The 27546-nt window shown below is 39.7% G+C and overlaps 1 protein-coding gene across 2 annotated transcripts; it reads left to right on the plus strand.

The window, feature by feature from the left end:
* The first annotated feature begins 595 nt into the window (after nucleotides 1-595).
* On the plus strand, nucleotides 596-27546 carry LOC140228272 (uncharacterized). Of its 2 annotated transcripts, XM_072308497.1 has the most exons (12): nucleotides 596-956; nucleotides 2075-2325; nucleotides 14478-14643; nucleotides 15431-15628; nucleotides 16047-16453; nucleotides 17879-18246; nucleotides 20613-20733; nucleotides 22104-22130; nucleotides 22927-23079; nucleotides 23942-24058; nucleotides 26086-26309; nucleotides 27235-27546. In XM_072308497.1, exons 2-11 carry the CDS (start codon nucleotides 2226-2228, stop codon nucleotides 26256-26258), a joined length of 1830 nt encoding a protein of 609 aa, XP_072164598.1. In that variant the 5' UTR covers nucleotides 596-956; nucleotides 2075-2225; the 3' UTR covers nucleotides 26259-26309; nucleotides 27235-27546. The 2 variants fall into 2 exon arrangements, with proteins under 2 accessions (XP_072164598.1, XP_072164599.1); XM_072308498.1 differs by lacking the exon at nucleotides 26086-26309.

Consider the following 27546-nt stretch of genomic DNA (forward strand, 5'->3'; position numbering starts at 1 on the left):
TGTCTAAATAAATTAGCTCGCGGTGGCTTGAGACTTGACGAGAGAATGAAAAATCGTTGGCCTTAACTGGACTTGGAAAAACATACTTAAAATCTTGATACATTAATGGCAACGTCGCTGCCGAAAAAGAAAAATGTTAAAAAAAGAAGAAGAAGAAGAAGAAAAAAAAAAACACTACTAGGGCCTAAAGCAGAAGATGTGAAAAACAATATTCTTCGACGTGCATAATGTGACTTGGCAACTTTTGTGTGAGTGATTTGATCGATATCATTAGAAGGGATGTCAGGGCTACTAGTATCTGTTTTGATTTGACATATTATGACTGAACATGAACATAAATGAACATGTAAACGATTAAGAAGGGAACAGTGACTTTGGAAAGAGGCGACTGTAGAATCATAAACACACTCCAGCTAAGGGTGCTGCGTAGTATACGTACTGTACACTGGACTCCGTAGTCGACTTGCGGGCGACGCTATTATACGACCTATTGTGAATGCGCAATATTGTACCGTACATAGCATTGTCGCGAAGCGAATTCGTGACTCTCTCGCTATCTCGCCGCCCGCATAATTACATGTCCATTGGAGGCCGAGGGAGGCCAGCTAAACGAGCGTCTATTGTGTGGCGACCACCAATAGAATGTCTGAATATTCAACAGGGTCCTGTGTGAAAGCATGCGTGAGCACCTATTGTCACAAGCGAACACCATAACCACGCAAGCACACCCTAGCTTTTTAGTGACAATTCGGGGGTAGGGATTGTCTCTCCCGCAGAGCAAGAGCGTATGAAAAAGCTAAATCGGAGTAGCTGTTGGCTTCGTGGGAGCTGTACTGTACAAGTGAACTACGCGAGTGGACTCCGGCGCTTGCTCTGTATTGATATTGCAGCAGTTGCACTGAAGCTGAACGACGTGTTTCGCAGGAAGGTTCGGCTCTGCGGCCGCCATACTAATGGTAAGCCTCGAGTATGTGTGAGTGTGGCATATGACCTTCGATGTAATTTCGGTTTTTATCTACGTCTGTCCAGATCATAGCAGATCTTAGACCTGATAAGACATATCTGTGTCATTTCAATGCTGCTATAACCCGATTTTTTAACTTCCGTGTAATTGTGAAACATGACGATGTGATTGAAGGGTGTGTGCTGCTTTAACTCTTCGACGCTTGTGATGACGAACACTCACATTCACATGTGTCAAAAATTATCGCTTGGTAATCTTCTGTAACACCTCTACGTTCCTTTATTATGAGAAATTGAAGCCAACGTAATCAGTTCCATAAATGAATCCGTGTTCCGTTGATGCTAGGTGTTGCCCCCTTTGCAGTTTGTTCCTTCCGCGATCACAATTGGGTGAAAACTGAGCAGTCAGTATGGCTGTGCGAATGTCTCCAACGAGCAGGCTAGAGTAAAGCGCTGGTTCAAGCTTGCTACACAAGAACTTTGCCCGCTAATCTACGCCTCAGTAAATTCGTCGTCAACATAGCCGTAGACTCGCACGTAAATCGTTCACCTGTGGCAACATGTGTACGTTGTAAGTGAAGGCAGTGTGGCTTCTATAAACTTGAACCGGCGGCCTCTTACGGAGATGAGTAACTTCAAGGAATTTTTGGGTGGCAGGATGAAGCCTATGTAATTTCTGAACCCGATAAAATGTACATTGGCTATGGCAAAGGGCAGGGGTGCTTCCCCTTACACACGTCACAATTGATGCAAGGGAAGAAGAACGCGTCTTCAGGAATAGGCGCGTTATATGGCAAGATTGCGTGATACCGATGTATGAAGATAGATTTTGCCCTTTGCATGTAGGCAAAACTTACTGTGTCTGTTAACCCGTTACTTCAGGTGAACGCATTAATATTTGACACAGAATGAGAGCATGCATTTCTAATAAGCCAAAATCCATTTCTATACAAATAAGTGCCACATGTTTTGCAATATGTTTTGCAACATGGTTTATTTAATTATGTAAAGTAGATCCTCTTAAAAACCTCGGGTGTTTTACCAGCGTGAGAGTACCGGTATAACCGCTGTATGCCACTTTCCCCCCAAATATTCTCTGAATTGATTCCAGGTTATTGTAAAGATCAAGTCCGAGCAAGAGAGCTGAAAAATACCGTGAATTCACTGGGTCATTGTCAAAACAGCCAGAAGACATAACAGACACTCAAGAATCTACGCCTTTTTTGTGAGTCAAAACTGGCAGGGCAGTGTGAGAAACAACCATGATTGAAGAGGCACAAATAGTACACCAAGACACAACGTTACATGTATCACCAGGAGACAGTGATGACATGCCAAAGGCGAAAAGGAGAAGATCGTCAGGTAAGTTTAATCTTGCTTGGGTACATGTATGTGTTTTGTTGTAATTTTCAGCATAGATCATCATGTTCTTAATGTCTTGCATGTCTTACTCTTTTAATATGTCTGGCTATTATTCATATTCATGATGCCACAGAGCACTGCCGTATGTGAAACATGTGCTCTAGAGAAAATAGGTGCTGATGTAGGACATGTCCCGTGTCTTGTTTTGATAGCAGTGTGACTGTGCTGTTTGTATGTTCGTATAAGCTCTGAACAAGACTTGCTCGTATGTAGCTGCCAGATCCTAGTCACTTGGCTTCAGAAAGTGTGTCAAAGTGTTGCCACTACAGTGTTCTGATAGAATATCAAAAACCTGCAAGAAAAACAAAACAAAACAAAACACCGAGAGCAGCTCTTTATTATTGCAGACTCTATGCTGAATACTCTGACATGTCATTATAAGCAATTCATTTGATTTGGTCAATATCTGTTCCTGAAATTGTTGATTATTTGTTGTGTTTGCTTTTCAAGTCAAACTTGGTTTCTTTTTGCCTCATCCAATGCTAAAGGGTATCAGAAATCCACACCAAAATGTACATTTTTTACATTACACCTTTGTTTAGATAGTTTATTGCTTAATAAATCAATTATCTAATTTGTAGATCTCAAGAATTCAACGAGAATTGATTCCCCTTTGTATACAAATATATTTCCTTTTAAAACATAATGAAGGAAGAAATTAAGGATATTGTCAGGTCTCTTCATAATATTGTGACACTCACATATAAAGTATATAGGCATCACTGACTTTGGACAATGTAGGCCTATTCATTTCTCTAGAAGATCATGTGTACAAACTATGAAGACACGGTGCGATGGATGCTTGTGATCGTCACAAAAAGTCTTCATTCAACAAACTTTTCCACAGAACTTAAGATCCAGTTCAAGTTCTCGTATAGGAAGTGAGTTTAGATTCATTTTCCTTTCAAACCAGCTGTTACTTCCATAGACGTCCTGGGTACAGTGTATAGGGGTTGGTCGTTGCGTCGATACTGGGCTTCCCAATTAGCGTTTCCTTTGTCTATCAAGGATGTTCTTTGCTCGTTGGGTCCAGGATACCTGGAGTTCTGCCTAATCCCTTTAACACTTTTGCGGATTAAAGAAACAAAGGAACCCCTAACTGAGGAGTCCGTGCACGTCCACAGACTACAGAGTACAGTTTGGACTAGGATTGATAGCAACTTATAATGCGATAGAAAAAACAAACCCAACGCTCGTAAAAGTTTCAACGGTTTAATCCTAGTCAATTGAGCTGAGTAGAAAGTCAGTTTTGCAAATGGGGGGGGGGGGGGCTGTCCTCCGTAATGTCAGGTACAAAAGGAAGTGAAGAATTGCTGAGTTTCTACCAAAAAAAAAAAAAAAGAGAATCTATAAACGCAAAGATGCAGACACGACATTATCCCGCTTGTTATAGCGATACTTTTTTCAGTGTTGATGTCGAGGAATATTTTTATTGACTATGTCATGACCATGTGGTCCCTTTTGCCATCTGCTCCTATTTCCCGCCGAGTATGTGTGTATTTTCCGGACTTGACCAATCCCACAGTATTGAAATCGGGAGTGCAATGACACGAATAGTAAAGCCTATTTGATGGCAGATTTCAAGGTCGAAGGAACGTGTGCATGTATACCTCACTATGTTATGCACCGGAAAGACCAGGAGATACGATGCCGTTTCGATGATGGCGTACTCGTGAGCCTCGCCAACTTCACATTTCAGGAGCTTACGACAGATTAAGGCCACCGAGAGTTCTTCTTTCAGACGCGAAGCTCGTAGTCATGGGAACAAGTGCCCCTCCCCATTACATGACAGCTATTAACTTGAGATACAATTACCCCGTGATCTTTGTTCTGTGACCACGAATAAAAACACTTTATCAATTTTATTTAATATATTTGTAAATGGCACATTTCTTTATAACTTCAGTCTTGTTGCACTATAATGTTAGAGAGCAAGCCTACTTTCGTCACACTCAAACACGCACACTATACACGCAACGATTATGACCTTCCGTTCACATTGTGGCTGCATGAGCAATGGAAAGAGAAGTCTGTATAACAGGTAGGATTTAGGTGACCTGATTTCATCGTTGCAGATGGCTGAAATGAAGCAAGAAGCTGTCACGACGATGATATAGCGTGCTACTCGATGTATTGATTGTTCCACAGAACCCACACGGGTAATCGTCCGATGCACACACGGTCTGCGAGTTGGAAATTTTGTCACAAACCCATGACCCTGTTTCCAAAAGTAACAAGACCTCAATGAAAAAAAAAAAAATGCTGAGGTACTTGGATACATGTATTTACGTAACTATGCTATTATATCAAAATTATTTACGTGTATAGTTTTGTGTGCTTTGAAGGTTATTTATTACACGTACAAAATATTGACAGATCCTGACACAGAAAGCTGGAACTTCATAGTATTAGTAGTGAAGAAAGCCGAATCGGAAGAAGGGTGCGAATGGAGTATAACAAGCTCGAAATCGGGCAATGCATGCCAATATACTTTCGTCACATGGAAACCCAATAATATTAATGAACAGCAGACACAAGTATTCCAGTAACTGTTGTACCATCTTTTATACATGTAAAAGTATTACGTTTATCTCCCTATCGTGTCACTGAAATAAACTGTGCAAGTCTTAATATTCTTTGTCACAGTAAAGCGTTGCAAATAATGATAGTTTGAGGCTTTTTTTGTGGACATGTGTCATATTCAGTTTAACACTGTCATACCGCTTCGCAGTGGAGGGTAAATGTTTTTGTGAGTCCATTCCTTCAAGTATTAGATTGCTTGAACACATAACAGGATGATTTGGGGATTCGGACTTGGTTTTCTTTGAATTTGGTATCTTGGCATAAACCCAATTTGGCAAAACTGATAGGTATTTTACCTTGTGCGACGAATACTATTACAACAAAGGATGCCTAGTCATACGTGACTGCTAACATGGACGCAAAGCAAAGATTTTTGTTCTCGATGAATGGTATGAGTCGAATCATCACATCATCACGCAACTCCTGTATCAATGAGTGGAGGGAAACATAAAGCGAGAAACGACTCCGATGAGACTAAAAAGAGTGTCACATTTCTCTGCCATACAATGTGAAAGAATGAGGACTATTAATGTGTTCGTGTTGGGAATTTTGCTATTTTCGTTTTCAATGCTTTTTTTTTTTTTTTTTTTGAGGACAGGACATGGCAGTGATAAAATGGGATGTTGTATGATGTCAGTAATTCACTAGACTGCACTTTTCTTTTAGACGCTTTATGCAGATGTGGGGTTGGTTTGGTGGGCCACAAACTTGGCCACTCTCCATCAGCGGCAGTGACGAGGGCACGGGTTCTCCATGGTGGCGTCAGGACTGAGTTACTAGTACCGATTATTGTTTGCGGGAATAGCAAAATGGTGTGCCTGTGTATATCAGTAATTCCTGCAGAAGCTGTTCGTATAAAAGAATATGCAGAAACCCCCGTTTTCCATGATTACCCATCACTTCGATGTACAGGTTAGGCTGGAATGGAAGAGACGGACTGTTAAAGAAGAGGAGGAGAAAAAGGCCATTGGAACTGAGCAAACAAATCCATTCATGGACGGGCGTAGTGAATTTGTAGATATTGAACCTCAGCGGCCCTCTTTTAACAACCCAAAATCCATTTCATTGCTTGGCTGGAAGCTAGTAAACCGTGATAATCACCCGTCCTCTATTCTTCGTCTTTTGCGGCATGTAACCTTGCCTTCAGCCTCTCGGAACAATTTTCTCAACTTTGCCAGCGTGGAGCTCGGAGAGAGAGAGAGAGAGAGAGATAAGGAAATATACCACTAATTCCCAAACAATAATACCATGAGTATATTATATTATAAGTATAGGATTTTGGCGTTTGAAACACAATGCATATTGTTTTGTTTTCTCTCTATCTCTCTCTCTCTTTGAGGGGGAGGGTGGTAGTTAGGAATAGGGGAGCAATTTAAAACGTGACTAAATTATCAAATTGTTCTGTTGTAGAATTTGTTAGCTATAAATGCTAAACTTTAATTTCAAACCTTGTGCAACACGAGTGATGTGTAATCATGGCAATCAGTATACAATATCATTCAATTTTGCAATCTCCTGTGTTATAAGATGTAGGCATACATTCATAATAGGGTGTTGTATTAAAATTCATCAGGTTTTATGTTTATTTCTGTATCTCCGTGATATTCCAGCATCTAATCACAGGAGATTTATATGTGTTGTATTTCAGTAGACTCGTGTTAATTGTCACGGCACGACATGTCTGTATATAGGATTTGTAAGACAAGGCAGTGATAATGACAATGTGCTCGCGAACAGGTACTTCAGCAGAATATTTGCAAATGCATTTATAATGATTATTTCATATACAACTCTACCGAGTTTATTCATCCGACGTCAAACCTTGTCGGGGGTTCTACTCTATTGCAGGTCTAAAGAGCAACACGGTAAATTGCAATGTGTGCAGTCTTCGTGCAGAAATAAAGGAAATGTGTATATTATACATAATTATATTTTTTACTTGGTCCTTCTGAACCGAGGAGATCTCAGTACTGGTTAGTAAACATTTTGCATTAAAAAACCAAGGATTGTGTGCAGTGTTCTGAGGAGAAGATGGGCTATGAAGAAGGCCGAAACTCCTTACCACATTCAATATGTCGTGGATGTATAAGGTGTTAAATTTGGGGATTTCCGAAGAGACCAGTCAATATTTCGATGGAAGCGGCTGGCATAGTGAGACTATGTATCCCTGAGCTGCCACCAAGGTATTTCACATCAACAACCTTTGCTTTCATTCCTTTCAATCCGTTTCACTCCGCTTTTCAGGCAGCTAGATCACAGCGAGACACATGATTTATCATCCGCTAGACCGTATCGCCTGTTTTCTATTCTCTTCCTTCTATTCCCTCCACATGTGGAGAAATCCACAATTCAAACAGAAGTGCCGTGAAGTGAGATGTTTATTTTTAAATGTTGTTGTTTGGAGCCAAAATGAGTGGGTCCTATACCCGCCTAACCGGCCAACACGATGATCTTCTCTGCTCATAACGTTACATTTTTTTTTTCGTACCAGTTAGATGAGATAAACCTGTGATAATGCTTAAGTTGTTATAAAAAAAAAAAAAAATGTGCTCATATACCCGCAACCATCCCTTGTAATAAGCTGGCGAGGTAAATCCTGAATGAAGAACACTGTGCAATCCATTAATCCCGTTATTGTTTATTCCATAAAACGGTTCCCCCATATCGCTGTGCAAGCAAACCCTTTGTAAGTGCAAATCCACATCAGGTTCAAGTTTGTTTTATTTTGGTGGAATACCATGAAAGCAAAGAAACTGACGCATTCGCATCGAATTTGTGCAATGTTGCAGCAACCTACAGTAAAAAAGGTACACACACACACACATACACACATACACAATTATTGTATGGTACATGTACCTGTGTTCGACCCCGGGGGAGACTTGTGAAATGACATCACGACATCTGTAGGCCCTACTTATATTATTTTCGCGAGGGTTTAATTTTCGCGAATTTCGCGAATCACAGTTGGATCGCGAATTTAGCAACGCACGAAAATGTATCCATGCGATAGGGTAATACATGTACCACATTTACATTAGCGTTGGCGTCTATTCGCGAAAATAACATCTCGCGAAAATGTCTGAGTGACCTCATTCGCAAAAATATCTGTTTACGTGAAAGTAGCAGCTTATACTGAGGAACTTTGCTTCCATGTCTGCGAAAAATATACACTATATATCTTTTCAGTCAACACGTTACAATAGTCTCGAGCATTCAATAGCTTTCATATTTAATGTCCGTAATGAAATTTATGCTGCTTGTCCTATTTGATGTTATTTATTCAAAGTCCACTTTAATAATTGTTATGGGGCAGGATTGCAGTGACAGGATTGCGCAGATTGGCCAATAGTATTTTGTAACCTGGAATGTTGTACAATCTTTGTAATTCTTGAATTTGTGGAAGGTCAGGTAAACTATTTTGAATAAACAAGCCCTCACAAAAATTAGCAACCCTATCCTGTAAAATGATGTGAAATCGCAACAATTTGCCCTCGACTTAACCTCTGTATGCGCAGCTTCAAGCAAATGATAATAATAGATAATTGGAACAACACGTATGAGGAATTAAGATGCTTTTATCGGTCTTTTTTTTTTATGCCTCCGCCACGAAGTGGTGCCGGAGGCATTATGTTTTCGGGTTGTCCGTCCGTCTGTACGTCCGTATGTACGTCCGTACGTCCGTCCGTCTGTACGTCCGTATGTACGTCCGTACGTCCGTCCGTCCGTCCGCTTTCGTTTACGCGATAACTTGAGTAATATTTACTGGAATTTTACCAAACTTGGTCCAAGTATGAAGTATGATGGGGCAATTATTTCATTAGATTTTGGGTAAAATCGGCTAAAGGTCAAAGGTCAAAGGTCAAGGTCAAATCATGAAATTATATCCGTTTACGCGATAACTCAAGACTGGATAGAGCAAATTTCACCAAACTTTGTTGGAGGATGATGTATAATGGGACAATTACTTGATTAGTTTTTCAGTGAAATCAGACAGAGGTCAAAGGTCAAAGATCAAGGTCAAATCCTACAATTTATCTTTTTACGTGATAACTCAAAACTGGATGAAGCAGCTTACACCAAACTTGGTCCAAGGATGATGTATGATAGGACAATTAGTTGAGTAGATTTTAGTGACATTGGCAAGAGGTCAAAGGTCAAACGGTCAAGGTCAAATGCTACAAATGTTGCAATTTCCCCCATATCTATGCAATGCCCAAAGGTATTTTCTTGAAACTTGGTGTGGACATGTACTACTGCGTAGAGATTCTCCAGAGAGAGTTTCATGTCATAAGGTCAAAGGTCAAAAGGATAAAGGTTAGGTGAAAATGTTGCAATATCACTTTTCTCGCAAATGGTTCAATGTATCTTCGTGGAACTTGGTACATACGCATGTACTGACTGGCAGGGATTATCTAGGGAATTTAGGGGTCATGGGTCAATAGTCAGGGGGTCAAAGGTCAAGGTCATCTCCGCAAAATTTTACTATTTCCCTCATATACTAGTATATGCAATGCTTGCATTATTAGTTTCAAAACTTAATACATGCATTACCTAATGGAGATTCTCCGGGAAATTTCCAGCCAGAAGGTCAAAGGTCAAAGGTTAAGGGTCAAAGGCCAGGTTTCAATGCCCCCCCCCCCAAAAAAAAAAAAAAAGATCCATTTTGTACCGTCATTACACTCTTTTTTCATACCTTGGAAATAACTCCTTGCATAAACTTATAAAAAGGTCTGTCAGAATTCAAGTACAAATTCTCAATTCCCCGTATATGTGTACCTGCACTCTTAAAAAATTAAAGCAAACCCAGTTCAAGACATTTCTGACAAACCTGTCATTTCAATATTTTGCCAGTTATGTGAAACTGTCATGGATCACACATTGTGAAGACATTGTACTATACGCCTTTTGGGAGAATCATGCATTATGGCGGAGGCATCAGTCGCCATAGCGACATTTCTAGTTTAAGTCTGCATTACATGTAGGGTCCTACATATCGTTATGCGTATCCAGGCCTGCCACTAAACTTCAAAGCGTGTCATCACACGTGCGTTATGTTGTCAGTTTATAGGCGTTTATAAAGTACTTTAGATAGGGAGAGTGAGCACGTCCATTTATAGAAAATACTGAGTATTATGATGCTGCCTTCAATATTGCTCTCACTGTATTTCTCCTTTTGGCTCGAGAAGTCGAGTTTATTATTGATAAGCTGTTCAGATACAAAAAAGCATAGAACGCGACGCTCACAATACTGCCGATTTATATATATATATATATATATATATATATAAGTTGGAAGTGAGCTTCAAGCTTCCCTATTGTACACACTAAATCAATTTCCCTTGTCTCAATCATCAATACTAGTATTCAGTTCGAGACACGAGACTCCGATATGATGAAAGGTATTGCGTATTGTGCCTGTGCATTCATCTTCAAAGATCATTCAGATCGTCTATTTCCGTACTGATTTCAAGATTCAAGATTCAAATGCATTTTCATTTTCATAAAGTAAACAGGGAAATCATATACAACGTATAAGAAGAACATATTTGTAATAATTGCAAAAACGTAAATTGACAAAATAAATGTGAAAATGAGTAACAATGAAGAAATAGAAAATAGAAAATTTTTCAATATATACTTAAAAACCTGATTCGTACGTAAATAACGAAGTTTCGATGTTATTTTCTCTCTTTTTCCTAGTTATCTTTGTTCCTTGTTTGTTTGTTTTTTAATGTCGAAGAGTGCTTCCTTATTTTATTTATTTATTTATTTATTTATTTATTTATTTTTCGTATGCCTCCGCCCTGTATGAAGGGTGTCGGAGGCATTTTCTTTCGGGATGTCCGTCCGTCTGTCAATACGTTCCCCACCTCGATATCACTATGTAAGCAATCCGCAAAATAGACATTTCTTGGTATGAACTAGGCCATGGATTTTTCGTGGTATACATCATTTGTGCCACAGGTATATTGTGCTACATGATTCGTTCATGGCTGTGCTGAATAGATTTTGGCCAAAATCTGCTTAGGTCAGTTGGAGTTTTTCCGCTATAATTTACACCCCATCCCCCGACGTAACTTCGTCTTTATTGTGGCATTACAATCTAATGTAATGATGGAAACATTTAGGAACTAAAATGATAATGGTAGATAATCTCGGACAAAGGTCACTGTACTTTTGCAAAAACCGATACAATTACCGTCTATTATATACAAAGATGCCACTCCCATGGCAGTCATTATTGTTGCTCGTAATGTTTAGCAATGATTCATTTTGCATGAACATGAATATAGTTCATGTGAAATGTAAAAAGGTCATTGAATTCAGATATAAGAATTTCATATCATTATTTCAGCCGTAACTGGAGAATGAATATTCATTGCTATAGTGCTATCTGGCTAGAAAGATATGATTAATGAACAACACTTTCTTAAAATGGCATGGGTGAATGTTCATAGTCGGGATAAAGTTTATGTTAATCCAGTAATGATGTTATGCTGTGAGATGAATAGAAGTAAATTGAAGAATATTGCCTTTGTGTAGATAGGACTATACAGGGGTTAATCCTTTTTCGGTCAAAATCAATACGTTGGTGTGTAAAAATGTAAGTGAGGGATCGTGTACTTATAAGGGGTTGCGTGAGAAGCAAAGGCTTCCCAGTCAACTACTGAGCGCAGCAGTCGAATTGATCCAGTTTTTGTTTAATATAAAATCAGATCAAGGTCAATGCATTTTTTCGGCTATACTATTTTAAGCGGGAGTTGTGAAGATGATTAATCTACATTGCGAGGAAACTTTAATTTATTGTAATAACGTAGTTTATACCAGGCTTATCCTATATACACCATAGTGCATAATATGTATTTTAATAAACTATCACTCAAGGTGTCATATATTCATTATATCCAAAGTATAAAGTGAAACCAAGATAGGCGAGTGAATACTGTTTAGGACCTATCCCAAAGTTGTATGCCAAAGCTAGTTGATAAAAGGGGAGAATAGAAATATATATTTCCGTGAAAATCATTGCAGTGTGCGTGTCAATGGAAATGTTTTTTTGTTGTTGAATATTTTGATTATTTTACAGCTTTTTTTTTTCTTCATTTCTTTGATTGGTAGTGATATCCCGAGAAAAAGAAAGAAAATAATATCAGAATTTCTATCACAGCCGTGCTGACCATTGTAGCAGCCTTGCATCCAAGAACGTGAACTGTCACCGCACAAGAGTTAGATGGTCATGAAGAGCGGTTGTCTTTATTACATGATGTTATAATTTCAAATGTAATCCCACAAAATATCCTACCTTAATTTAATGTGTATGCTGCAAGGGTCAGTATATCATGGTGACACACTGCACCAGCGACAATTGCGTCAGACTTATTTTCTCCAAGGACTTATATTATGGTTAGGGTTAGGTTTGTGATAATACAGGGTTTTAGGTTTAGTTTGATGCGAGGATTTGGATTAGGGTTAGGGTTATGTTTGTGGGTAGAATATTTATGTTTGGTTTATAGCGTGCAGATATTTCATGGAAGCAATTGTCGCGGGAGCAAATGTCATGGAACCGTGAATAATAGTCGATATTTGATAGAACGCTCCATTCACGTAAGAATAATTCAACCATACTGCACTCCAATTCATCGGAAAATTAAAGTCATGTACTTTTCTATAAGATGCTGGCTTGCGTTTTTATAGCATAGATAATTCGCACGGTCAATAGGGGCCGCAAAGATGTTGATTCATATCGCGTTGTCACCGCTATAAAGCACACAATGATGAAATCCGCGTAAGCTATAGGTCGAGAACAAAAGTGTTTTTTAAAATTTGTGTGGTGTTGTGGAAGCCTTTTAGTAAGTGAAGCGATCCGTGGATTTTTGCTAGCGACCAGCCTACGAGGAGAGAGGGAAAGAGGGGAAAATTTGTATGATGGTACATGATAATACGGGGTCACGAATAGGATGTTTGTATCTCTGTCTATACCCACAATCTTGCTTTAGCGAATGTCATTACCTCAAAAACATATCATATTCCATTATTCGTCATTCTGTGCTGCAAGACTTGTGTTCCATTCTTTGATTTGTTCAGGAAAAATTCAGCCGTCATTTTGTCGCCCATATAACCAGAACATGGACTGCTGTCTCATTGAGCAAGGGGTAATGAAAAGTATCGCCTCCCTGGTTGAACAGTATGACGGATATAACAGTGTATAGGACTGTCATCGGACAGCAAGAGGAAATTCTTCGTACGAAGAATTAGTGCAAAGGTGTTCAGATCTTGAATTAGGACTTCTGCCATATTTCAAAAAGGAGGGTCCACATTTTGATTTCATTCTTTCTGTTTGTTTTAAACATTCTTACAAGCAGATCGTGCTATACCACCTTTAACCAGATGTCACGCATGGCTTGGATTACATTGCCCCCCCCCCCTTCACTGAGGTGCTTATTGTCATGGAAAGCAACATTGTTTCGGCGCATCTTTGCACAATTTTCTTCTTTTTTTAATCAATAAGACAAAAAAAAAAAAACAATTTCTGGTGAACCGTTGTTACGTTACAGCATTTCGTGGCCCTGACCCGACGTAAATTAAACATGCTATGCGTGACTGAAGTATAGATTGAAATTGAGACTGGGTATAATACGCACAACTCATACCGACTTGAAAGTCCACGTGAATCTACCAGACCAAAGCGTTTCGATTGTGCGATGCTAGTGCCGCCCATAAGGCATATCAAGTGTATCAGCTCGGAGTAGCCACTGGCTGGTGGCTGCGAGAGCGGAGCCTAATTCAATGCAGGCTTTTCTTTGAACTGCTCCTAATGCTCGCACGGCACGGCGCCACCTTGAAGCAGATTGCCCACGAAGCCTACACTTAATAAAGAAAGCCTCCTTCATAATGTCCAGGGTTTTTCTGTTGTTGTTTTCTTCTCCCTTACTCTACGTTCCTTTGCTTGCCCTCTGACGCTCTTCTCTGATGGAGTCATTAAAGGGCTCCTCGTTCACCCCCTTTTACAATCTCCTCACTAATATACTGGCCATGGATTTTAGCTCTCCGATAAAAAGATATAAAGCATTCAATGGCTATTATTTTGTTGATGCGCCGTTCGGTATCATATTATAGCGGCCAGTATTCCCTCGTTCTCTTGTTTATCTCTCGAAAACTTTCCTTTGATCGTGGTTCAACAGTGATTTAAAGCCCGCGTTCTATATAAGAGGGGCTTAGCTCATTGTGCATAAGGGAGATTAGACCGGTTTCACAGAACTGATGTGGCAGTGACGGGGTATTTTCAATTTCTGACGTATCAAATGGATTGCTCATTGTAAAAAAAAAAACAACAAACAAACAACAACAACAACAAAACGGAAAAACAATCACATTTTACAAACTTGTATCTCAGCCAGCGAGCATACATACGATAATGTGCAGGGATATTCGAAGTGCATCCCCTTCAGTCGCGTGAAAGAAACCCTCACAAACAATCATGAATGTGTCATCTTACTTTTGCTCAGACGCCGAAGGGGTGAACCAACTCGGAGGTTCCTTTGCCAACGGTCGACCCCTGCCCGTCCACATACGCCAGCAGATTGTGGAGCTAGCGCGGGAAGGAGTTCGTCCCTGCGACATCTCTCGCCAGCTCAAAGTCTCGCACGGATGTGTCAGCAAGATTCTTGTCAGGTAATGATAGTCCACTCACTCGACGAAGATCACGCCTAACCCTCGACAGTTCTTTACAAAGAAAGAGGACATGGCATTGTGTCAAACAGTCTTATAATATCGAACAGCACACTTATAGTTAACATGTGTGAAGCAAATCAAACCCTCATAAAACCATCAAGGTTCACATACACTTGATTTTTTTCCTTCATTCTACTTAATGATTCCAGAAAAATGTAAGCAAATTCACTCAGTGATTAGGAGATTATAACAGCGTTTTGATATGTAGGGACCACAAGAAGACAGAGGGTTTATAGTTGGAAAAATGAACATTTCAAAGACATTTTTTCTTGTTTCTTCTCCTCTTTGATAGAGTTCCCTCAGGAATGTAGTATGCAAAAGTTGACATATTATGCAATTGATGAGAGATTTTGTCTCTTTTGATATCAAAAGCCTGTGGAAATGTGAATAAAACAAATAACGTGTACCACTGAACACTCTCATAACTGTTCAAGAGCATTAGAGACAAATGCTTAATGGATTGTTAATATCATACATTGTCGACGTATGCCTCGGATGTCGATCATGAAAGCTACCAGTATACACGTCTGCTTATGTATATCCAGCTTTGATTGAAATATGATTGTATGATCTCCATCATGCTGTGTCACTTCTACTTTCGTCACTCCAATGTGCTTTAGTCAAGGAGCTAACATAGCGAATGTACCTCCGCATAATACCAATTATACTGCTTTCACGTTGTGCACAAGAAATTGACCCCTCTTCTATCCTTTCCTTCTGATTGAAGGTTTTACGAGACGGGTTCAATCAAACCAGGCGTCATTGGTGGTAGCAAACCGAAAGTGGCCACCTCCAAAGTGGTGGACAAGATCGCCGAGTACAAGCGGGAAAATCCTACAATTTTCGCCTGGGAGATACGGGATAGGTTACTGTCAGAAAGCATCTGTGTAAAGGAGACCGCCCCCAGCGTCAGTTCCATAAACAGGTGAGTCCCGAGTAGCTGGAATTACGTGTATGAAATTAGCTCTGAATTAAAACATTGAGTATGGCAATAGGAAAAGCAAAACGGGAACAAGCACCCCAATATAGTAAAGTACTTGGAGTGTGCTGGAAATATATTACGTAAGGCAAGTATTTTGGTTTGAAGTGATGTATCAGTTTTATTCGAAAACCTGTATTGGACCAAGAGTTCAACCTGATGATACTAGCGATTGATAGTAATAGCCAATAGAAATTCCAAGGATACTCAATTTAAATCCGTGCAAAGAGCAGACTAAAATATTATCCCAGGAGGTGGTTATGATTCTGGACTTAATGATGAACAGTTTAAAAGTTGTATGTTTATATTTAAGTGATTTTTAGGTGTGCTCATGAGAACCATGTGCATGAATTGCGTCCTGCAGGATATTAAGGAATAAGATTGTCAACGGCTACGTGCGGGAAGATGCTTCCTTGACGAACAAAAAGAAACCAGTCCAGCACGCAGATATTGACATGAGCGATGAGGCCATGCAAGTTCAGGTGTCCATCCAGAGACCCACGCCGCAGCAGTTGGTGACGAACAACCAGGCCGCTCTCACGCCGGCCCAGTTCGCACAGTACTACGGAATTCACCAGCAAAACGCCTCCGCCGCCGGGTACTCCATTCATGTGCCTGCGTCGAGTCCGCAGATAGCCGCCGCTCCAGGTGGGGCAACGGTGCGCCTGCCGCCGACCTACTCCATCAAGGAGCTGTTGGGTAAGCAGGTGGTGGTGGTACAAGCTCACGCGGAACCTCTTCGCATTAAGGAGGAGATGGTAGAAAAAGAAGGTATCTAGACTTCCGAACAGCAATCTCAAAAGCATGCAAACACTTTCAATAAACTGCACCCAAAATATGTCTGCTGTGGACTTGTGTGCTTTCTTTTACTCTTCACTCCAAAGTGTGATCAATAGTCAGCCAATTGAGGCTCAAAAGCATGAGAACCTATCGGCCTGTTTCGCTGTCACTAACACCCTCGGTAACCTTTACTGCATGCTGCCGAAGTTCTAACCAGGATATTTTTGAGTTCTGTAGATTGGAGTTCGTCCTGAAAGATGTAGCTGCCTTGAATACAAGCAATGAAATAAAGCAGTGAACACTTAACTCAGAAGCATTGACCGTGTGAAGATCATTCCATCAAATTCTGTGACATCAAATCACATCCTAGTTACTGGCTTCAAAGTGTCATTAGTTTTTGCAGGTTTAATATTGCATGCGCCCTCTAAAACTTCCATTCTTTACTGAAATAATCTGACATCGTTATCAGCAGTTCGCTTTTCTCGCCACCTGATTGAGCTGTAGTGAAATGCATGTAGGTAGTGTTCTTGTGTAGTTTTTGTTTCAACATTTGATTGTCTTTCAAGTCTTAGCTAGTTTTATGCATCACAGGTGTATACGAACGCATGTGACTTTTCATTTTGTTTCAGCATGTTTTGTTGTCAATACATGTATTAGCTAGTAGTGTCATTTAAAATGACATAATATTATTTCAGTTTGAAATGTATTTGCACTGTTCATCTGTGAACACATTTCGTTGGGCTTTTCTTTTTAACTTTCTAACTCCGAACACACAAATGTTAGGTACTCAATAATGACTAAGACACATTCTTTCTTGGGTACTCTGAGTTTGATTTATTCCTTCTTCGTTTGACATATTTTCACTTTGCTGATTTGTAGTTGTATCAGTCGTTTGCATGATCTCTTTGTTTCACTGTGTGGTGTAATGTAATGCAGTGTAGTTGTGTGACATACTGAAGTGTGTTTTGCAGTTGTGTTTAACATTTACGATTTACGAATGAAAAACTTCATTCCAAAGTTTTTTTTTTTCCTGTATATTTCAGAGTTACGTTTGCTGTCCATGTCTTCTTTAAATGTTCATCTGATTAAGGAGTCGATTTGTTTGATTGTTTGTTTTTTCTTTGTCTCAAAATGTGAACAAAAACAGGTATGTGCTCATGTTTGCATTGAAGTTGATACGATGGTTAGCTTATTTACCAGGTAATAGTAAATGTATTGTGTTTCTGTAATTTACAAAACCAGACACTAAACATCTCCATTGACGTGTTCATTTGTTGGAGTAGAAAAAACGAAACAAAACAAAACCCAGCTCCTTTGACTTGTTCGTTTCGGGAAGTAAAAATGAAAAATGTTATGGGCTTTCCTGTTAACAGTGGAACTGAGACTATTTTTCCATCCCTTCTGTGATTTCCTTAGATATCAACGGCGGGCAAGTCATAGCCCAGAATGGTATTAGTCCTCACACCAAACCTGCCGTGCCCCAGCTATCACCGGCGAAAGGCGTGGAAGCGGCCAACATGGCGGAGGCGGTGACCGAGGTGCGGACCGTGCACTTAGCCGTGCCGTCCAAAGCCTCTCCGGGGATGCCGACGCTGCTGACCACACAGGCCTCGCCCACCACCATCACACCCGCCCAGATGGCCGCCTTTACTGGCGTGGCCATCAAGACGGAGCAAGAAGACACACCGCCAGAGAAAGCCACCAGCCTCAAGGGCTACTACGAGAGCTTCGCGAGAGAGCTTGCCATGAGCGCCGGCGCCATCCCGCCACAGCAGCGACTTGTGGTACTAAAGATAACCTCAAATTTGCCTTTGAAACCGAAACGGGTCCTGAAACCCAAAACGATAGACTGTGCTCCTAAACCTACAGACTTGAGCCTTCGCACTACGCAAGAAAGCTCCTCGCAGGTCATTGACCTCTCAACCGTAGCAAACGCTGTTAGAACTGTAGCGAGGAACGCGGCTGAAGCCAAAACAAATCCACCCAAAATGAAGCACAAAGTCAGAGCAAGCCAAGCTACTGCGAAAACGAAAGCAGTTTCTCCAGAGGAGATAGACGATTACGAGAAACCAAGAGATTATTCCATGAAATCAAAAGATAAAAATTCTCAAACCAACGCAATTTCTGAAATCAAGAAAGAGAATTCTGTAACCTCAGTTCATTAGAATGTGCTGTTATGCATCTTTGCTTATGAATTATAGTAGTCTTGCCATTTGATTTATTACTTTGATATGATCATCGCAATTTCCAGCGACTAAATGAGATGTCCGCACTCTGTCGAGTTCTATTTCCAATATCAAGCAAATTGAAATTCATCCCGAGGAGCCTGTGCAATAGAATTATGAATTTGTTCTGAATGCTTAACCAGTTAAATGTTTACGACGAGCTTAAAGCTTCTTTGAATACACTTGTGGCAGAACCTACTGCATTGCACTTATGTATGATATATTCTCGCTTTAATTTGGTTGTGGTAACTAACACTCCAGTGTCATCATTTCTTACTAAGCGGTAAAGTGGATCCTTTCTAATGATTGCCTTATAATCAGCACGGACCAGAATTTGATTTTGATTCAACAAAGTAAGTTGCCAATCAGTCACTGAGTCAGTATTTTTTTTTTCGGGATTGTTAAACTGATGACCGGTCATTCGGTAACTTCTTAAAAATGTTGACTGCAAACGAACCCAATAGAAAAAGAAACGTGCGACAGCAGTTCCACGTGATACTAGGCAAAATGTCCCAACTGTTTTTCAGAAATTCTATGGGTCCAGTTATTATAAGTAATATTTTTTAATGAAATGAGCAGTGCATAGTATAGGCGTTGTCCATATTTTGTAATTCGGGACCAGTCTGTAATCTAGGCAGTTTTGCCTGAACTGTTTCAGACTGTTCCTCAGTCACCGTGAGGGTTATTTTCTCCTAACACATCCCTTGGTGGGTTTTACTTACATGCTATCTTCTCCGTCATGTGTAACTGTGTTCTTACGTCATTAACATTCCTTTTCTGAAAAGTTCTAGAGTGGATATTCGCGTGTGTCCATTGCGATTTTTTTCTTTTAATTCAATTCAGGGAAAGCAGTATCATTGATAATTTACTCGGCAGTTCTTAATTCTCTGTTCTACACGTCGATGATAAATATAACTTTTCTTCAATTGGTCTGGTAGGTTTTTTCTTCTTTTTTTAAAGAGTAAAATAAAATAACATACTTGTGTCTCAAAAGTACAGTGACATACCGATGAGCTTGATATTCAAGTATAATGCCTGAAGTGGCACGCTTTCATTGTTTAAATTTGTCATCAACTCCGAGATAAGAGATCCTCGAGAATCTTTGTTTTGTACTAGTAGAAATCGCGTTTGACGTAATTTCAAAATTATTGTTGTTGCTGTGGAGTAAGACTGCGAATGTGCCGAAATTTCTACATCCACCATACTTTGGTCGTGTCTCTGTGTGTGATGTTTCAACGTTTGAAGTAGTTACAAAAATGCGACTCAATCATCATCATCGCGTTCGTTTTTACATGAAATTAGTCTATTTTGGTGACTCTCATGTGTTTTCTCGTGTGATATCAGCGGGGTGCTGATTTTCTCACCGGCTGTGTTACGTGTTCTCTTTTCAAAGCACAAATATATTATTTTTCTCCGGTAGTATGGTTTTACTAACACCACCTCTGAATATCTAGCTGTCTCGTATGGTTCATTGTAGTGTCTACTAATGTAGGTCAGAGTCATTGGTTGTCAATGGTTGTCTCTCTCTCTTTCTCGGATGTCCTAACCCCAAATAGCCAGACGCACTTCTGATTCTCTACCTCACGTCACACATATCTCAATCCCATAACATTTATTTTCTGTAACATTTGGGTAATGGGTACAAAGTGGTAGTACCACATTAGTCTCACCACTCTTCCTATATTGGTAGAAAGTTTCGTTCTACTACGCACATTTCAGAGTCGGGCTTGTGAAAAAGTGCGACTAAATCTGTGGAAATTAACTCCCTCTTCGGGCACACATTCATTTTCTTCACGTTTTCCTACTTTTACTCAAATCCTAACGAAAATTCAAAGGCTGCCTGTCCATGCCGTATATAATATTATCAAGACTGCGGTGCTTACCCAACTGTCCAAATTTGTGCTTCCATTTTATCATGATCTCAGATCCCGATTTCCGAGTCGGCGGGGTTACAACCATTGGCACCCGCTTCCAGTGACGCAAACGTAGGGGGCGGTTATACCCGGCTTGAAAGCCAAAAACCCGAAGAAATGAGAATGGCAAAAGGTGACTATCGCATATTATTTTCATCGATATTGCTTTACCAGTATGTCGGATTGTACGAAAGCTCAGAATGGGATTTAAGTTTGTCGATATACTCATACATATCTTGTGTATTCGTCAGCATTGACGGATATTTAAGAGTATTGACTTATGTATATTCAATTTCGAGCGTACTCTCTATGAAACCTTGTCACTCTCATCTTCAACGAGTATTTTTTTTTTCTCTCTGTCGCTCACGTTTTGGAGCATTGCTTGTGAGTGTAAAACACAGTTAAGCCGAATTAGAGAAAAATATTTGTGACATAGTCTTGTCAAAATGTTTGTATGACAATTGCCGTCGTACGTAATGTCCAAATTAAATTTCTTGTAATAACAATTGTCAAATTATCAATAGAGAAACTTGCGACTATAACTCACATTTGATATTCTCTTCTTGCTCTGTCAGAGTGACGAATTAAATCCTCACTCTGTTCATAATTGTACATGATTGATTTTACGAGCTATTTTTCTCATCACAGATGGCACATTGTAATGTTTTGCACTATTTATATTTTTCTCTGTGTGTAAAATAACTGAATAAAGATAGACACAATGTCACTGATCTATGTGCGAAACCCTTGAAACATGATTGATTTCACAAAACACGCTGCATTTCTCACGTACACTGAGCGCCAAACCAGATGGGGGAAAATATGGATTTGCGATGTGCTCCAAGAAAGTTGCTGGCGAGAAAGAATCACAGAATGATGTAGAGCATGGAGTGATAAAAAGTGGCTGATGATAAAGTATCGGAGAACTGTATGTAGGGCGGGGTGGGATAGCTCCATATTTCCTCATTTTTGTCCAAGCTTTAAGAAATGTGATAAGCGTGTTCATTTGTGTATGGAAGAAGAGAGAGAATTACAAATTATTCATTTTTTTTTTTTGCTATCACCTGGAGATTTTTGAGGTTGAGACAATTCATGCGTGTTCGTGTGGTCTGTCTTGCTATGTCAGCTCTTTGTTTTTAATTAAAAAAAAATATGTATATCAGTGAAGTGTTGTGCGTTTTGGTGTGTGCGTTTGTTCATTCATATTAAGCAAAGCGCTTAAATGCACGTACAAAAGACGAGTGTGTAAGTGTGTACTTCTGTTTCTCAGCGTGCGATAGTTTAGTACCGAATCTAAGGGGACCGAATTCGACGAACGTGAATTTCGACTTACACAAACATCGCACGTACTTGTGTCCATCCAGAGTCGAAATTTTTCTCGACATAGTTAAATTCAACTCATGGGAGGTCGACTTAGGCGAGGTTGACTAGTATCTGTTCTTTGTTCTACTGTTTGAAGATACTTATTATTCATAATTATGATATCGTGTCCCTTTCACACAGAACAAGAACAGACAGTCATGATACAAGGTAAGAATTCATACTTGCTAATAATGAGGAAAGAAAGCAGAGGTAACAAGAAAGAAATTGAAACGAACCACAATTTATGATAGACGTATCGGTTTGCGGTTATTGTTTTGGGGTTTGCTGCAGTCAGGTTAGTTGTCGTAGACCGATGCTATACTTCTCCCATATTTGAACTTCAACCAAGTGTAATTACATGAATGCACAAAGAAAGATGCGCAGAATAATAGAACCTATCAAAGGTATATAAAAAAAGACTTAAACCATAACAATATCAAATAATATGGTATCATAAAATGTCAGGTATGTAGGCCTACCCCCCCCCCCCCCCCCCAGTTGATTTTCAATTCCACACCCTCGGGAGGACGACAAAGACTGGCAACACGTAATAACACCTGGGCCCCGTTTTATCAAAAGATAAAATCGATTTTAAATTTCCTTATCACACAGACTGCCATAGACTTACAGTTGAAGTCAACTATATAATCAATTTTAACTCTCCATAAAACAGGTCCCTGGGCCCCGTTTTATCAAAAGATAAAATCGATTTTAAATTTCCTTACTGGACAGTCTGCCATAGACTTACAGTTGAAATCAACTTTATAATTAATTTTAACTCTTCATAAAACAGGGCCCAGGCCTACTACAAGACTTCTACAGGAGCCCCCCCCCCCCCCCCCGATATTTCAGCATATACACCAACCTAGCTTTTCGCCCACTTGCTCTATATGATCATTCAGCGACTGTGAAGCAAGAGTTGTAAATTGGCACGACTTTGTGTTCCTTTTCGCCCGCCCCACAGTGCGGCGAACCGCAGCGGCCGCCGCCCCAGCCACGGGAAGTCCGGGAGTGGACAACGCCACGTTCACCGAGCTGAAGCCAGCCACTGTTTTAGGCTACCCGCAACCCATCGACACCCAGCAGCAACTTGTGTCGGCAGCGCCCGTCCAACAAAGTAAGTGTCAGAGGGGGAAAAATATACAAAAGAGGATTTAGCCTTACCCAAGGGGTATTTACGTACCAACGTTGAAACAAACATGATACATGATAGTGAATTGGCCATGAAAGAAAACAGAGTAGACCCACTCAAATGACAGTCGTTACCCGACCAGTGACAGTTTAAAAACGGAATCAAGCACCTAAACAAAATCATTTCAAATCTATGATATGATAATTCAGTTTACTCACCGATATAGTGAAATTATTAATCATTACAGAGAGCAGTTGTCACTTCTACACGTATACTATTATGTGAGAAAGATGCTAAGTGCTAATGGGGAACGCAGGACTAGCTGTTGCTGTCTGTTTGCCGACGCTGCCTACAAAATTCGGCTGTCCGCCTTGTGTTTCTGTGCCATTTTCCGCGTTGCGAGTTGCCTAACGCCACCTCTAGTCCAATACATGCAAATGTGAAACTCATGAAAAATATCGCCGCAAAAAAGACACAAATTCTAGAATAAAAATGTTTGTTGCTGAAGCTGAATCTCTTCCAGTAAAGGCGTCATGTGTGCTGTATCGTATCACTGATGATGATGATGATGATAGAAGTAATGATATTAATGATGATGATGATGATGATAATAATAATGATAATAATAATGATAATAATAATAATAATAATTATAATAATGATAATAATTATAATGATGATAATAATAACAAAATGCATCGTCGGCATTTCAGCCGGATTTTTAACTTGCTACCATCATTATGTTCTACATCGCGTTTCTTCTCTTTCCTTTTCATGACTTGATCCAACTGATTGATTTGATGCTGAATCTTCTTTTTATTTCTCAAATTCGTCGTGTAACCACCAGACGTGACGAACTCTTCCTTCACAGCTGCAGGTCCCCAGACGGCCTATTCGACAGCGATCAACACCGCGACCCTACCGTCCCTCTTGCCCAACACTACCGCCGCTTCCTCCAGACCAGGTATCACAACCAGCTAAAAACGCCACCCAACCACGCCCCCCCCCCCCAAAAAAAAAAAAAAAAAAAAAAAAAAAAAAAAACCGCCACCACCAAAACCTCCCTAGCAATGTAAACAACAACTAGACTACTAGTACACTGTATTTGAAATGCTTACCTTTGTTTGATATAGATTGAACGAGATTGAACGATAAGTACATAAATCAAATAAATCAAAACTTGACTTGAAATATAGTTTCTGAAGGAAGCACCGGGTAACGAGTCGAAGGAGGAAAAGATGTAGATTAATATTTGGTTTTCATGAATTTCTGTACACAGAAATAGTGCTGATGATGATTGATAATGATCATAAGATTAGTTATACAAGGGGGGGGGGGGAGTAAATGTAGTAAATGTAATAATAGTAAATAGTAACACATGATACAGAAATGACGATGATGATTATGATTATAATGACTCTACTATTATTACTAACTACTCCTTCTACCTCTTCCACCAGTGATCAAATTAAACTGACAAAAATCAGATTTGGCATGGTGATTCCTCTAATAATGATAATGATTATAATGATAAAAATCCTCGTGATTACTCAGATTAATCGGATATCTATAAAGGAGTCTATTTTTAAAATAGTAAACTGGTAAGTTTCTAAACACCTATGCTATTTTATCAATTCATTTGTTCAACCATCATGACCACGTCTACGATTTCAGCAGTAGTTGTGTGTGTGTGTGTTGGGGGGGGGGGGAGGGAGGGGGTGGAAATCTGGACATGTTCAGCGTGGTTTTCAAACGAAGTGCTTAAAAGTCCCCATTACCTTTCTCTTGATGTCTGGTATGACGATGATAACGCTGCATGTGTTTGCTGTGAGTTGATGCATTTCATCATCCTGTTTTGCATGTCTTAGCATGTTTTACGCTGTTTTATTTTGCTCCCTACATTTTTCCCTCTCTTTCTCTTTCATAATCGTGAAGCCTCTGTCCTGTTGTATCCCTTTAAAATGACATCAGAATCCGTCTGTGCCATCATTTCAACATCTACTGCCCTGAAGGCCTTTGCCAAATATGAGCAAAGAAAAAAAAAAATATCAATAAGAGTGCGCTTCTGATAATGATCTATGAACGTTTATTAGTGTTCGAAAGGATCAGTTTATCCCTCCTGCAATTGATGGGGAAATGTTCTAACCACAAATGAATTCTTTGTATAGATTGAGCAAGATGTTGTAGCTCTTACAAATTTGATTTGAATTGGTTGAAGTCAACAATCAGGTCGAGGAGGAGAGGGTATATAGAAGCCGTCGATACATGTACAGTGCATCCCCGTTATAACCAAGTCCTCGGGATCGGCGGTTTTCTTTCATTTTATCGAGATTTCGTCATAGCCGAGCAGTACGGATAGGCCTATATAAAGATAGATGGTAATTTTGGGACATTAATTTTCACTTTGTTCCAACGATAATTTCGTTATACCGAGTACGTTATAACGAGAGTGCACTGTATATGGTTATAGTGCCTCTTTAGAGCAATCGCTTTAATCAGCCTTTCCAGTAACCCTCGCTTTCACAAGCTATTTTAATCGTCACAAATAGATTGTTTATTCGAAATCTTGCTTTTTTTTCGTAGTTCTCAAACTTCTAGACCCACGCACTCACCTCCTGTTTTAACATATTTTTTTTTTTTTGTTTCTTCTTATGTCTCCTGTATCTTACCATGTTTTTAATATCCTTATTGTTTTCTGGATACCTACTGTAGAAAGACTGTCTGATTTCTTATGTTGATGTTGCTTTAGATATGAATTCCTAGTTTCTTTGGAGATTTTCTCTCTGTTCTTATTTTTTTTTTGTCTTTCATTGTCACGATGATAATCTGTGTGAATTTCTGTGTAGTGCCCGCTTCACATCTGCTTCGGTTGTGTTATCACGATAACACGTTCACTTCGTGAAGTGCATGCTCTCCTCCTTTGCCGTGCTTCTTAACTTCTCCTGCAACGTCGTGTTTTCCCCCTGAATTCTTACTCTCTCTTCCCCGCAGTAGACCACGCGACCCAAATCCACCAACTCCAGCAAGCTAACCTAGTTCTGATTCAACAACAACAACAACAACAACTGCAACAACAACAACAACAACTCCTAGAGCAACAACAACTGCAACAGCAAGGGGCCCAAATTAACCACTGGCCACGTTCCAATGTTGTAGGGAGTTAGGATGCACCCCTGCATGTTTTCCATGTTCTGTCTTACTTACTTTGAGTTGAGGTGAATTTCTCGCATTATACTTTCCCATGTTTATTTCTAAGAACGTTTGTCTTAACAAGCTTTGAGTTTATCAGGCATGTTTCTGATATGATATAATTAACGAGAATTAACATCAAACTTTATAGCTGTATGATCGATTAATCTTCCACATGTTGATTTAGTTTTCATGTCGCGCTGATAAGAATGGCTTCTTTTAAAACGCCTTGAATTCGTTACTGATGTTTTGGAGCAAGTTTATTCCAAGAGATTGTGTACAGGAATATACTGGGACATCATTTTTTTTTTCTTTTTAGTAATTTCTTTAAGGTTTGCATTCCTGCATGTTCACTGTTTTCTGTCTTTGCTGTTCTGCTTGACGTGTGGTTCGTGTTCTCACAAAGCTTATGTCTTCTAAAACGTCTGAACATTATTTCGACATCTATAGTAAAGTAAAACATAAACTAAAGTACCCCTTCTTCTGTTTGTGTGCTCTGTATATTAATGTAAACGCTAACTCAGTCTGTCTTCCTTCTGATTCCCTTCCCATAACAGCATCTCACTTCCTCAAAGAGAGAGAAAAAACCCAAGCATATTAACAAGAAAGCATGTGCCCCTTTTCTCTTCTTTAGTGAAAGTGAATGCCTTAAATTATTTCCTCTACATTTCAATCACCATGAAATGGTAGACGTAGTGCTTTGTTTAAATTTATAAAAGTTGTTTTGATTTTAATGCTGATATACATTCAAATGTATTCTGGTTAAGTAAGCTTGAGTCGTTTAGTTGTTTTTGTTTTTGTTTTTGTTTTGAGGGGTTTATGTGTTTGTCTTTATGAACGTACAATTCCATGCGACTCATTATCTGAAAGAGCATGAAAAGCAGAACAGTAAATCATTCATAGATATGTATATTTATCTCTTTCCTCGCTATTTCCTCCACGCACCCGCAGTGCCGACATGATGCCAACAGCTGCATCCAAGTGACCAAGAAATTTCTTCTTTTGCTGGAGTCGACGCGGTCATCCCTACGCCGCAGATGGGGAGTGGACGTGCGCTGAAAACTACTAAAGAGGAATAAAACCCGTCATTTTCAAGAAATGGAAATCGCCGCATGTTATGCAGTTCTACAGATACATAACGTAAACGCTGATGGCCTTGTGTTGTTCATCCAATATGATATAAGTCATATCTACTTCAATATATTTGTATTTATGATCGCTGTTGGCAAGGTGGGCGTTTGTCAAAGAACACGTCACGCCAGC

This window comes from Diadema setosum, chromosome 5 (genome assembly GCF_964275005.1).
Source record: "Diadema setosum chromosome 5, eeDiaSeto1, whole genome shotgun sequence".
NCBI classification, from domain to species: Eukaryota; Metazoa; Echinodermata; class Echinoidea; order Diadematoida; family Diadematidae; genus Diadema; species Diadema setosum.